Raw genomic sequence first — 12,847 nt, forward strand, 5'->3', positions numbered from 1 at the left:
TCACTTCAGGCTCGGGCACGAGAAAGGGGGGGAAGGGCAGCGGGTGAGTAAAGCGAGCGGACCTAGCGTTACCTTCCGCGAGTCGCAACGACGGGAATGTTTTGAATTGAACCTTGAACGAGGCAGAGCGTTCTTTAAAGTCCACGCGCATGACTTGGCCTTTTAACATCGCGCGCCTCGTACCCCGGCTGCGACGAACGCGCGACACCGCCGCACGACATGAAGACCGATCTCAACTGGCCTAACCGCAAGCTGAAATGCGCGGGCCAGGCGGAGATACTGCGCTCGCATCAGCGGGACGACGATTTCGTGAGGTACCTGCGGGAGAAGCTGTCCGAGGTCTCGCAGAATTTCGGTGTGCACCGAACGCTCCTCCAGTACATCCGCTCCGACACTCCGCTCAAGTTGCTGTACTTCGTCTTCACGTCGGGCATGGGCAATCAGACGTTGGGCGAGGAGTACACCGGCATCGTGCAGGCCAATTTGGAGCAGCGTAGAGTTCCCACATTGACCGTACGTTCGAGAGATTTGCTAAACCCAGTCCACAATGAGTCTCGTTAGTTTTCTTTCACCCAGAAAGAAGAAGCACCGGCGTCTGGTTCTGACTTCTGATTGACGACTAAGGCTGATGGCAGAAAGCGATCCGTAAACGCTTAAGTCTGTCTTAGTCGTAGACGTAGGGCAAGATAGAAAAACTCAAGTTGTGAAAGTCTATTGTAAAGTCAGTTTTTCTCTGTTCAAGCCCAAAGTCTGCTTAGTCGTAGATGTAAGGCAAGGCAGAGAAAAACTCAAGTTGTGAAAGTCTATTGTGTACGACTTAAGTTTTTCTCTGCCTTGCCTTACGTCTACTACTAAGGCAGACTTAGGGCTTGAGCAGAAATATTGTCGTAACCGTTCACGATCCCGTTGTAAGGCTAATATTACATTTGTCGTGTGACAAATTTAATTTAGACTGAGACTTAAGTCGGTGTCGAAAGTGAACAAACCAAAAATTGTCGTATGTCGCCTCGCGACGTGGAGGATACGATATACGTCTACTATTCTTCGTGCGTTAACTCTCGACGCCGACCTAAGTCTTACGACGGAATCGTAAACCGTTACGACAATCTTTCTCCTCAGGCCTTTAAGCGTTTACGGATCGTTGTCTGCCATCAGCCTTACAACTCATCGCAAACTGGGCTTGGCCTATAATGAAGACGATTTTTGGCGACTGTACAACTCATTGTAGACGGGGTCTTACAGAACTCTCTGGAATGACTCTGACAAGTTGATTAAGTTCCGCCTGTTTCTCCTTGTTAGGTGAGGGTACTAGCTGCAGTCTTAGAATGCCTCGGCGAAAAAGCGTTGCTCAAATTACTGCGACACTTGCAAGCGTACGTGAACGATCCACGTAGACAGCTGACTCCGGCGGCGGTGACATTCCTCAACACCCTGCTGTCCAGGTTGTGCACGATGATACCCATAATTGTGTTACTCCACAAAGGGATGTTTTACATTTATGGTAGATACTACAGCCTGGGTAGGAGGATTGCCGGCTTAGATTATACGAAGGTAAATTTTAACCTCTGCTCAAGGTGGAAATATTTTACTGAAGATAAAATTTTGAAGTGCAGTTAAAAATCTCTCAATTGATCCCATTTCATTGATCTTTCTTTGTAAAATTCAGTGATGATGACACTTACATAATTGTTCCAAGGTATATGGTCCTCGGCCAGTGGATACTGTCAGCTGGGGTTTAAGATTACTAGGAGTTGCTACCCTAATTCAATGTCTACTGAGATTCTGGCAGAGTAGCACGACGCAAAACACTACTGCTCTAAATATACCCAATGCCAAACACACAGCTGTCGGTCACAGTTGTCAACTGTGCCTCGAGACGACAGCAACGACCGCGACGCTGTGCGGCCACCTGTTCTGTTGGAGCTGCCTCAGCGAGTGGTTGCGCGTCAAACCGCAATGTCCGTTTTGCAGAGAATACGTACCACCGTCGAGAATTGTCCACGTGATGAATCTGTAATTTTCTGTGATAATCGAATCTATTCCTTCAATACACAGTAAACCTTTGATTTAACGAATCAAACAGTAGCGCAGTACATAAAACGCCGCATCGTGCGTTTTTCTTATCACATTTGTTTTGGGCAGATTCACTGTATTTCTGCCTCGAAGTATTGTATGGTTGTGTACAGAGTGTCCTTTGTAATTTCTGAATTGTAACTTTATTAAATAATTCTATTTAATGGACTTTAATGGATACCTCTTCCTTCCATTAGTTCGTTAAATCAAGAATTTACTGTGTATACGTAAAGTAAAAATTGTATATATTTATATATGTTACATGTTTACAAGTAATATATTTTGAAGACAAATATGTCATCTTTAAAATAAAAAGAATTTGTTCAGTAATTTTATCTATTTTTCTTTTAAAACAATTTGTTTCAAAATGTGAGATTTCCAAAACTATGTATTTGTCAAAAGATCCAAGTACTCTTTATCTAGTAAGTTTATAAACTAAGTTTATAAAGGTATGATCAATTAGTAAGAATTGATTTCATGTTCAAAGAGACGAAAGCGATAATAACATATTTGCCTATGTAGACATATACAAAAATATCAAGTTTTATTCCATTATTTCCGCACGTATTGTGCTACATTTTATATAACAGTCCAATTCTGAGACAAACAGTAATAATGTACAATAGTCCTATTTTCAGTTTATAAACTAATTTTATAAAATTATCAATTGGGCAAAAGTATTATTAACAATATAATCGACTTTTACTATTCCAAGATCCATTGTCATATATATGTATATATATTTCTGTTATAAAGAAAATCTCTCTTTTTATGAGAGATTCTTTTTCTCTTTAATGAGTTTTAATTTTTTAAAACTTAAAAAAGTTAATTTAAAGTAACTTTTGGAAGTTTTAAAAGTTGTAACATGTAATTAAAGAGATTTAATTGCATGTTACAATTTCCCTGTTCTCTTATTTACATCTGTCTACATTTACCATATAAAATCATATTAGAAAAAAAACAAGTTAAAGACAAGACACGCAAGACATAATTTAATCCTGTGTACATGCAATTAGAAAAAATAAAAAATTATTAAAACAGAAGAAACACTACAATAATCCTAGAATAGAAAAATCGACTATAAATTTATGCTCGTGGAAAGTCACCGAATAACATTTGTCACTAGGATGTGCGTTGAATGGAAGTCATCCCAACAATGTTTCCAATGTATTGGCTGATTCCACCTGATTCGTCCTTTAATCGAAATCCATGAGGTCCATAAGCCTTATAAAATATATTTCGAAGGCAATGCAGCCGTTCTTTGCGTCTAGAAGCAAAGTGTTAAAACAAGTTGCAAATCGTACAACAAGATAACGAATGTGGTTCAATCTAGAAATTTACACTCAAGACTCACTGTGTCTGGGATACACTAGTTTCATCGTCATTTACGTTTGCACTGCGTTCTTGCGACGTACGGCGACTTCTACGGCAAGTAGTACATGATGGCTTACAATCTGAATCGGGCGTGAATAGGTTGTCCAGATGTACAGCATTAGCAGTCGTGGAGCCACAGAGGCTACCAGTCCCCGTTACCAATTGCCACGAGTCGCCAGAAGACGTCGAGTCGTTTCGTTGTCGAATATGCGGATTGCGTGGTATGGGAACACCGATCGGAGACGTACGATTTGCGGGCAACGGCGAACGAGATTCTTGCGCGGCACCACCCTCTTTATTTGGAGATGTGGTAAGTGTGCCGTGTGCAAGATTTCTATAACATAAAGAAACACACGTTAGAAATGGAAAACAGGATGACGGTAATATAAAAATGCTGCGATAACGATTGAAAGGAAATAATTGAAATAATCGTACACATTGTTTCGTGGGTCATCTTGATTGTCCAGGGAGTCGGTGAGAAACACAGCTGGTGATGAATCGCCGTCTACGCTATTTTGTTCAATAGAACTGGATGAACTGTTCTTGGGGCTGAAACTGGAGTTTGTAATGATCTCGAAAGAATCGCTGTCAATCGCAAAAGTTTCCGTCTCGCTGCGTTTCGACGTTCTCTCGTAATGCTTGTGTATGCTGTACTGTTCGTGTTCAATGTATTTTAAGAAATCGAAGCAGAAAAAAAGTATCTCCTCTCCTTTGTTGAGTCGATCCGCCAAGTCGTGCCCGAAAAGCATCCAGTCGTAAGCGATGGTGTAATACAGCAGCTGATACGAATCCAGCGTCGTATGAATGACCCCATCAGCCCACAGACTGATTCTCAGTAAAGAAATAAATAGCGGCGTGCGGTCCCAGCCTGTAAGCAGCGTATTAGTCTCATTAGCAAAATGTTTATTTGGTTCATTTCAACGGAGCAATATACGCCCGTACCTGAGATGCAGTGAATCAGTAATCCCTTCTTACTTTCGTTCAGATATCTCAGTATTAATCTTAAATAGTTCTGCGTTAATTTGACTAGATTCCATTCCGTATACTGATCCCAGTTGACTCGTAATTGACTGGAGATTGGGTCCTCAGGTACACATATTGGCGCGTCTATGTAATTCTGGCACCAGTTAAACACCAGATCCTTGGAGCGATAATCTTGGTCTCTAAACTCCTTGAAGAACTCACATCCGGGATATGGCAGTGAAATGAGGTTAAAGTTGCTGTACCGCCTCTCTTGGTCTACCTTTTCCGACGAGGTTACGCTGAGTACCGAACAAAAGAGTTCTGTTTAAAGGCCTCTAAAAGTGGATTTATAGAATAAAACGGACTGCTCATACTGACAACTATTATTATGGAACTTTACTGTGTTTTCCAAGATGGACATCTTATTGGAATAAATATTGTCTACGTATGCAGTTTTCATCTGGAAAAGCTGTACGTGCTTGGCTCTAAACGTTATTACAAGCCGTGAGCTTCACTCATCGTTTACCGATTCAACGAAATCAATACTTTTCTTAGAGAGCCATCTTGTTTTTCTTCTATTTGCGTTACACAAGAAAACAACTTTTAACATTTTCCTCGATAACTACGCTACCGAAATTACCAAACAAAGTTTAACAGTCCGCTTAGTCCTAGTAAAATACAAACAAATACAAGAGAGACACTTAGTATCGCCCTTACGTCATCCCATATTTAACTTTCTTCTTCTCCACCATAAAGTCCACGATGGTTCCCACGTCGAGAGTCTTAAGAAGTTCTATGTCGTAATGTCTAACTTTATTTTTCAAGTCGGTGAGCTTCGGTTCCTCCTTGGGTAAACTCTCCTCTACCTGCGCAACCGGCTGCACTGAGCTGGCGCCGCCGCTGGCTACGCTAGATAGCAAGAAATCTAATCCGGCTCTACCGAACATCTCCGGGCTGCTGGACAACGTCGAGGATCTGCATACGTGTCTGCCCTTGTAAAGTATTACTGGCACGGGAAATCTTGAACGGCATCTGGCGAATCTTGAGTGGGTCATCAGTTTCAGTAGCTTGTTCCTTAAACACGTGCTGCCGTACGTATTTTCCATCACGTACGGCGACGCCACCGGCGGCGCGTCGCAGTTCTTCGAGTTTCGAAACTTGTCGTGCTCCAATATTACAAGGTAGCTGGGATAATGCGCGCAGAGCTCACCGCCGCTGTTGTCTATTGTAGAGTAGTCGTAATCAAAGGCCGCAAGCAGCATACATCTCTGCATGATCTCCTGATTCTGCAAGAAAAGATACACGGCTCGTTAAACAACTCAATATTTAATCGCAAGGCCTGAGCAGATTGTCCTGTACATTAAGACTTTTTATGTCTCAAGCCTATGGCTATCTCAGTACTCGTAGTCTCAGAGATACAATCATGAATCTTTTCCTCGACTCGTGGAAAATTTTTATTCACAAATATTGAATTAATTGATGAAATTTTTCGCTTTTCACGAGTTTACGCTAGAGAAAAAGATACACGATCGAGCCCCAGATATAAAGATGTTGTATGGAACGTTTCATTGGCTGCCAAGTATTGAAGTATGAATTTAAGACAATCTTAAAATATAAGATCCGACTATGAATACTGCCCTTCGTTTTCAAGTGACCCACAAGAATTGTCTTGTGTTTGAAGAGAACAAGAATAGTATTCACAGATCTTCTATTTAAGGCTGTCTTAAGATCTTTAGGGCCTGAGCCGAATGGCCGTCTTGTATTCGTAAGACACAAGACAGTTATAGTGCGTCATTTTAGCCTAATCCACAGTGTGCTCTCCGCATCTAGATTCTATGTTACATAACGAGTCGAAACGCTCAAAAAATTTGACTACAAAATAGAATGTTTCTAGACGCAAAGAGCGCATTGCAGATTAGGCGTTTAAGACAGAGATTTAAAACATAAAACATTGTCTTAACAGCACAAGGCAGCCATTCTGCTCGGGCCCTGAGATGCTGCAATGAAATATTCCACACGGTACGTTAAGGTAAACTCAAGACAGGGTCAAATACATGGACATCGACCTAAAACGGCCGTTCCGCTCAGGTCCTCGACCTTGGAGTCAGCCGCAAGGCACGTTTGCGAGACGGTTACCGTAACATCGGCATCCTTAGTCCTGTACGTGTTCTTGGCGAAGTGCGTGATGAGGTTTCGTAGACTATCTATGCTAATCTCAGTCATGATTCGCTGTGGCGCGGAGCTAGACGCGTCTCGTCGCTCGCAAGTAGAAAATTGCTGTCGCGGTATTTTCCCGAGGAGGCACTGGATTATTACGATCAAAGTTCACAAGGCCAACGGCAGCCGGCACTTGGCCGCGGCGGGGACGCGACGCGGGCACCGAGTTCACGGTGCACACGCATGGCATCGCGAATCGACGCTCGTCAAACTCGTCCCGTCGCGTTCCATCCTCGAGCGCGGACAAGGCGATCCTTCCGTGCACGCGCGACGGAGCAACGTGCGTTACCCTCGTGGACGACGACTTGGCGCGCGCGCGCGACTGTCGCGAGACGGATTTCCCGTTGCTCAGGAAAGTCTGTCGCCCTTGTGTCTGCGGTCCGCGGTCGGCCGGAGCATTCGGTGGGGGGGAACTTTCGCACGAAAACAATGCAAAAACTTTCAAAACATGATCGAAGGATACCAACGGGCTCTATTTACACGGCGACGTTTGTGGATTCGCTCGTCGATGCGCGACAAGCTGGAGGCGGAGAGAACGAGCGAGTCGTAAGGCTCCCTTTGAACGAACGTAGAGCGAGTCGGCGAACTTTGTACTTGTTGCGGGCTCAATCGCGCGCGATCGACTCCACGCGGGCGCGATTCTCTCCCGCGAACACTGAAAGAGGCATGTGCATAACCTATAAACACCACCGCGCGCGTGCCGTCGGTGTCGCCGTGGAAACATGCGGCGCACGAGCTCCTCGCCGGGGAAGGGACGGACGTTACGACGCGCCGTCGGGATTACTGTACGGTCCGCGCGTTTCCGCGACAGCGGCGGACGCGTTCCCGGGATTCCGTCGACTCGGGGGAGATCGGCGACGCGAGTGCGCGAGTGTCTGCTGCGGGCATTTTCGGGGCGGCTTCGGCTGGGAGATACCCGTCAGCACTCGCATGCTCCTCCCCTCGCGCTCTCCAAAGACGTGGAGTAGTGAGTCGGCCCGTCGCACGCACCAGCCTCGGCACCACGCTCCAATTGTCAAACGGCCGCGAGCCGTCCGAGGCGCGATTATCACGCGGTCGTCCTATCGCGGTCACGTTCCCGTACTTTTAAGGTTATCCGCGGGTCCACGGTAGCCCTCTGACGGCGGTAGGGGGGACTGGCTGCAGCGCCGCCTGCCGCGTGCCTCAGGAACTGACATCTGTCACGTGACGATTGCTCACACTGCGTTCGAATTTACGCGCGCGCCTATGTATCGTATCGGGTATTCGCATAGCTTTTGAAAGCGTATTTTTATTATTCACAAATGATCCGTACGGATGCTACACCACGGATCGTTGTGCTGGCTAAGAAATATTTCAAGAGATATTTCAGACGATCCTTACACATAAGAATTGACTATACACTCTCTAAAAATAAATTGGCGAATTATCACTGAAAACAGCGAATAGTTACTGATCTGCATCTATAAGTGTGCCACTGCAATTTTTATTTTGCATACAGGATTGCATACGGAAATGTAGTACATCACACTGGTTCGAGAAATTAGGGAAAGACAATAAAGAAATAAGAAATAAGATACGGAGCGATGAATTGGATACGGTAAAAGGGAATACTATAAGGAAGCTATGGATGGAAAGAGAAAGCAGATTACGATGTTCAAAGAGAGAAAAAGGGGAGAAAGATGAGAAGAGAGGAAGAAATGTAAATAATATAAGATCAATATAAGACTAATAAAGTATAAATTAGGAATATCAGATTCGTACAAGTGTAAGTACGAATAGGCTAAAAATTTGACATAGAATAAAGCTAAGCTTAGAATTGTTAAATTTAGGTTTCAAATACAAGTAAAGTAAGTAAATAAAGCAGTTAGAAATACAAGTCACAACGTGCAATTTTATATAATTTGAAATTATTTCTTCTTCTCTAATTGTTGTTTCGAAATTACACAATTATGAAATAAAACGGCTTGAACCTGAACTGAAAAGAATTGATTAATTTTACACCAAATAACCAATATTTACCGTAAAGTTGCCGACGTCCGATGTCTTCCCAAGGCCTCCTCCTCCATTCAAGTTGTCCTCCGGCACACTCGCGAGAGCACAAAGATCGTTCGCGCGATTTTACACTCCCGTTTATAAAGCCCGTTCGAAGGTATTCTGTTCCGTCGAGTTCGCCTCCACTTCGAGTCGACGAGTAAGTTGAGACACACGGTGTATCCGCATCTTATTGCGAGCCTCAAACACTGTCAGACACCTGAAGTGTGGCCGTCGACAGGAACGGACATTTAACGAACACTTGTTAATCCTCAAATGGGCTTTGAAAAGTCTTTGATTCGATTATTTAAACGGCACTCCCGCACGCGAAATCGGAAACTTGATGTTACGCGCGTAATTCTGCACGTGTAAATGTTAAAGAGATTATTTCTTGGCGAGTTGCGTAGCGGACGATCGAGATTCTTGTACGAATCGATCGCATTACAAGGAGCGACGCGAAGACACGCGAAACATCCGCCTCGCTCGACTGAGCCGCGCCGAATAATAGATTGTTTTCGACCGAGGGTTCACGGTGCTACGTCATTTCTTGGAAGCCGCGCTCGGCTTTCGACCGAGTTGTTTACAACGCTCGGGCTATAGCGCTACGTCATTTCTTGGAATCCGCGCTCGGTCTACGGGCGCTCGACAAAAACAAGGTGACGCAGGAGCATTCAAGCGGCAACAATTGAACGAGTTCGTTATGCCCGCGCCGTTTCGCACATCCGTATCAGCTATTAATCTGTGGTATCAGTCTTTCTCGATACGCGTTCGCGACAAGTACGGGAAGAAATCGCGATCAACGAGCCTTCGCGTTGGCGACACTGCCGATTGAGTTAATCGTCGATTAAAGGTAATCCGAGTATTCGGAAGTGGTTAAAGTGGCCCTAATCCCTGGTCCACAACAGTCCACAATCTCGCTTTAAATAAGCTGCAATGCTGGGTCTACAATGAGGCTGGATTCACATGGAGCGTAACTTGCGTAGCGTAACTTGCGTATCACCAATCACAGGGTCATTCTGATAGAACCGTTTCAATAATTCCGTTGAAATAGTTCTGTGATTGGTGATACGCAGGTTACGCTTACGCAAGTTACGCTCCATGTGAATCCAGCCTGAGAGTTGCAGAGTCGCAGTCAGAATAATCGACTGTGATTGGTCAATTCAGTCAGACACATAAGAATTAACCAATCATAAGGCCGGTATTCATAGTCGATTCTTATTTCAAAATCATCTTAAGTATTGTCTTAAGAGGCTAATACGGCTCTGTGATTGGTTAAAAACACATTAAGGCCGGTATTCATAGTCGATTCTTGTTTCAAAATCATCTTAAGTGTTGCCTTAAGAGACTAATACGGCTCTGTGATTGGTTAAAAACACATTAAGAGTATACTTAAGACGATCTTAAATATAAGAGCGGACTATGAATACCGGCCTAAGAGTTCACTCAAGATGATCTCAAATATAAGAACGGACTATGAATACCGGCCTTAAAGCACGACTGTGGACCAGGGGTAAGCGGCGGCTCGATCGCAAAGCCGTGGGAATAAATAATTTGAAAATTCGAAAGAGCCTGCCCAACGGGTACCGGGCGCGTGCGGCGCGATGGCGCCAGGCGTGCCGGCGGCCGGGGCGGCGCGCGCAGGCGCGGTCGCGCCCGACACGCCGGACACGGCGGACCGGCGGAACCGGACTCGGCGCGGTCCGAGCGCGAGGAACGCGGTATCGCGGCCCCGCTCGCAATATGGCGAGCGTGCGGTGAGGGGCTGTCGCATCGGTGCGTGCCTCGCCTCGTCTCTGCGCGCCGCAGTGACGTTCGTTGATCGGTGTCGTTCGAGCGTGAGATATGCCGGCGGTGACGCCGGCCCGTGACAGCCCGTCGTGAATTGGCGCGCGCCCACCGCGTGATCGCGTTGACGACGACGACGACGACGACGACGTCGGCACGTCTTCCCCGACGTGGGGTGAAGCAGCGTCCGCGCGCGCGACAGAGCGAGACAGAGCGAGCGCGTGAGGAAGCGCAGGTAAACAAACGGCATGAGCGCGGTACTCGGCGGCGAGACGGCGGCGCCGGCGGGCGCCCTCCTGGACACGGACGTCGAGAGCATCCTCGAGGAGAAGAACCAGCTCATCAGCCGCCAGTACGCCGAGATCGAGAGGCTGCAGCGCGAGCTCGCAGAGATCGTCGGCGAGCGGGACGCCCTGCTCTGCGAGGTGTCGAAATTCAAGTTCGAGCGCGAGATGACCGACCTCAAGCGGCTGCACGATGACAGGTAAGCGCGTCCGTCTTTCTTCAACTCGTCCCCCTCGGCCGCTCCTCCGCCTCCTCCGCCTCCTCCCACTCGCGGCCGGGAAGAAACGGTGCGAACGAGGGATCGCACTCCGCGTACACTTGTTTCGCCTGTCCCGCGAGATCCCTGCCGCTTTCCTGCTCCGTTGTTTTTCAATTTGAGCGCGGCAAGTGTGACGCCGGCCTGAGAAAGACCGGGGGCCCACGACGGCGAGATAAAAGTTCATGTTTACCGGCGTGAAAGTGCCCTGCTTACCCGCCGTCCCTTGGCGCATTTCCCTCGCGCGGTGATAAACGGCGGGCGCGTCTTCTTTTCACCCGATCGCCGGCGAGAACGAAGCGACGGGGATGAAAGTGTATATCGGAGGCGCGCGCGGAACTCGCGAGAGTCTCGTCCCTCTCTCTCTACATTTTTCGCGTTTTCAGCGAGACGAGGGTGCAGCGGCGAGTAGCAAACCCACCCGGTTCCTCTCGGACGAAGTAACGGAAGGCGCGCGGGGAGAAATTGCGGCGCGACGACGCCGCTTAAAGTCGCGTTCTCGTCCGTTCGCCGCGAGAACGAAGCGCGGAAATCGAAAAAGGGCGTATCCACCTTTTTCCCGCGCATTTCAGGCCGCCGCGTTGTTTTCCTTCCTCGCCCCCTCGAACCGCTTTTCCGCCCCGACCTCGCGTCTCCCCCGCCTTTCGCGCAATTCGCGTAAAAACGAAAAAAAAACCCCTGGCACGAGTCTCCGACTATCGGCGAGGTGGTTTGCCCTCCCTCTCCCCCCTCTAGAAAAAGCCATCAGACGTCAATCATCGCGGAATTGATATTGCGCCGGCGAGCGGCGCGACCGCGGGGCGTTCTCGCGCGAATTTTCCCGTCGCGTCTGATCGGATATCGCGGAGCGCGACTGGCAAGGGGGTGGACGGGAGGGTGGGGGAGGGCGACGAGGTGAATTCACGCGCGGACGAGAGATAACCGTTTCTCGCCGGATTAACCCTTTGTCCGCGCGACATCGTTGTTTCCGCCTGCTACGATCGGGACTGCTTGCGTTGCATCGGCGAGCAGTCAGTCACTCGTCGGGTCAGTCTTTTCTCTCTCCATCCCCCCCCCCCCCGTTGGTTCAACAAGTAGCCGAGTGCGGATCAATCGGCCGAGTTAAAAGGGAAGAGAGCGAAACGTAAACCCACCGCGTACTCCACCGCGTTCGGTAAACGTCACCCGAGCGTTCCCGGCGTATCGTTCCGTTCCCGTTGCTCGCCGTACGCGAAACGAGGATAAAACGATGCACCGGGGGGGGGGGGCACCCGGGTGACGTTTCCGAACGCAAGAGACCCGGGACTGTCCCGGGGAAGAAAAGTGTGTGCCCGCGCGCGCGTGGAAGGGTATTTTCCTCCCGGCTTGGATTCCGTTCCCGTTGAATGGACGGCTCGCGCGCGCGGATCTTCGTCGCGAGCTGTCTAATTACGCGAGATTAACGCGTCGTTTTGCATAGACGTGTAACATATAGACTGCCGCGCTCGGGAGGACGCGCGAAAAAGCGGGAGACGACGCGCTCTGAACCGTACCAGCTTCGTCCGTCCTCGCTAAGGCCCGGTTTCACCAAACGTCGCTTAACTCTAATTTCAGTTTAACTCGCGTTTGTCTCTTTCTAAAGTAACAGTTGGAAAGAGACGCAGAACGAATTAAGCTAGGCTTAAAGTTAAACAACCTTGGTGAAACCGGAGCTAAAAGTCAACCGGTGACTATTCACTGTTTTCGATAATAACCCACTTGATTGACTTTAAGGCCCAGTTTTTCATTCTCTGATTAATTGTTAGAAAAGTTTAGTCGATTCTCTGTCTCTTCTTAGATATAGTAACGTAGAAAAAGACGGAGAGTCGACTAACTTCTGGTTAACAGCTAACCAGAAAATGAAAAACCGGGCCCGGTTTCATC

The 12,847-nt window shown here is 47.6% G+C and overlaps 3 protein-coding genes across 5 annotated transcripts in view; 2 read left to right on the forward strand and 1 right to left on the reverse strand.

The window, feature by feature from the left end:
- The first annotated feature begins 20 nt into the window (after window positions 1–20).
- On the forward strand, window positions 21–2,369 carry LOC105562405 (peroxisome biogenesis factor 10). The gene is made up of 3 exons (XM_012013214.1): window positions 21–513; window positions 1,300–1,551; window positions 1,697–2,369. The coding sequence occupies exons 1-3, from the start codon at window positions 220–222 to the stop codon at window positions 2,015–2,017; spliced, it is 867 nt and encodes a 288-aa protein (XP_011868604.1). The 5' UTR covers window positions 21–219; the 3' UTR covers window positions 2,018–2,369.
- Window positions 2,370–2,864: 495 nt separating this feature from the next.
- LOC105562406 (myotubularin-related protein 14) lies at window positions 2,865–7,736 on the reverse strand. Its single transcript, XM_012013215.1, has 6 exons — window positions 6,547–7,736; window positions 5,128–5,696; window positions 4,390–4,709; window positions 3,883–4,315; window positions 3,428–3,781; window positions 2,865–3,340 (listed from the first exon to the last, which is right to left on the reverse strand). Exons 1-6 carry the CDS (start codon window positions 6,631–6,633, stop codon window positions 3,196–3,198), a joined length of 1,908 nt encoding a protein of 635 aa, XP_011868605.1. The 5' UTR covers window positions 6,634–7,736; the 3' UTR covers window positions 2,865–3,195.
- A 2,558-nt stretch (window positions 7,737–10,294) lies between these two features.
- LOC105562407 (IQ motif and SEC7 domain-containing protein 1) overlaps window positions 10,295–12,847 on the forward strand; it is a 58,412-nt gene continuing 55,859 nt past the window's right edge. For 2 of the 3 annotated variants that reach the window (XM_012013216.1, XM_012013217.1), the window contains exon 1: window positions 10,297–10,909. In XM_012013216.1, the coding sequence (XP_011868606.1) occupies window positions 10,674–10,909 (236 nt within the window). In that variant the 5' untranslated portion in view covers window positions 10,297–10,673. Of the gene's footprint in view, window positions 10,910–12,847 lie in introns of all 3 variants that reach the window. The other variant, XM_012013222.1, reaches the window with a different exon arrangement.

This window comes from Vollenhovia emeryi, unplaced genomic scaffold (assembly GCF_000949405.1).
Source record: "Vollenhovia emeryi isolate VEMERY1.0 unplaced genomic scaffold, V.emery_V1.0 DF939189.1, whole genome shotgun sequence".
Lineage (NCBI taxonomy): Eukaryota > Metazoa > Arthropoda > Insecta > Hymenoptera > Formicidae > Vollenhovia > Vollenhovia emeryi.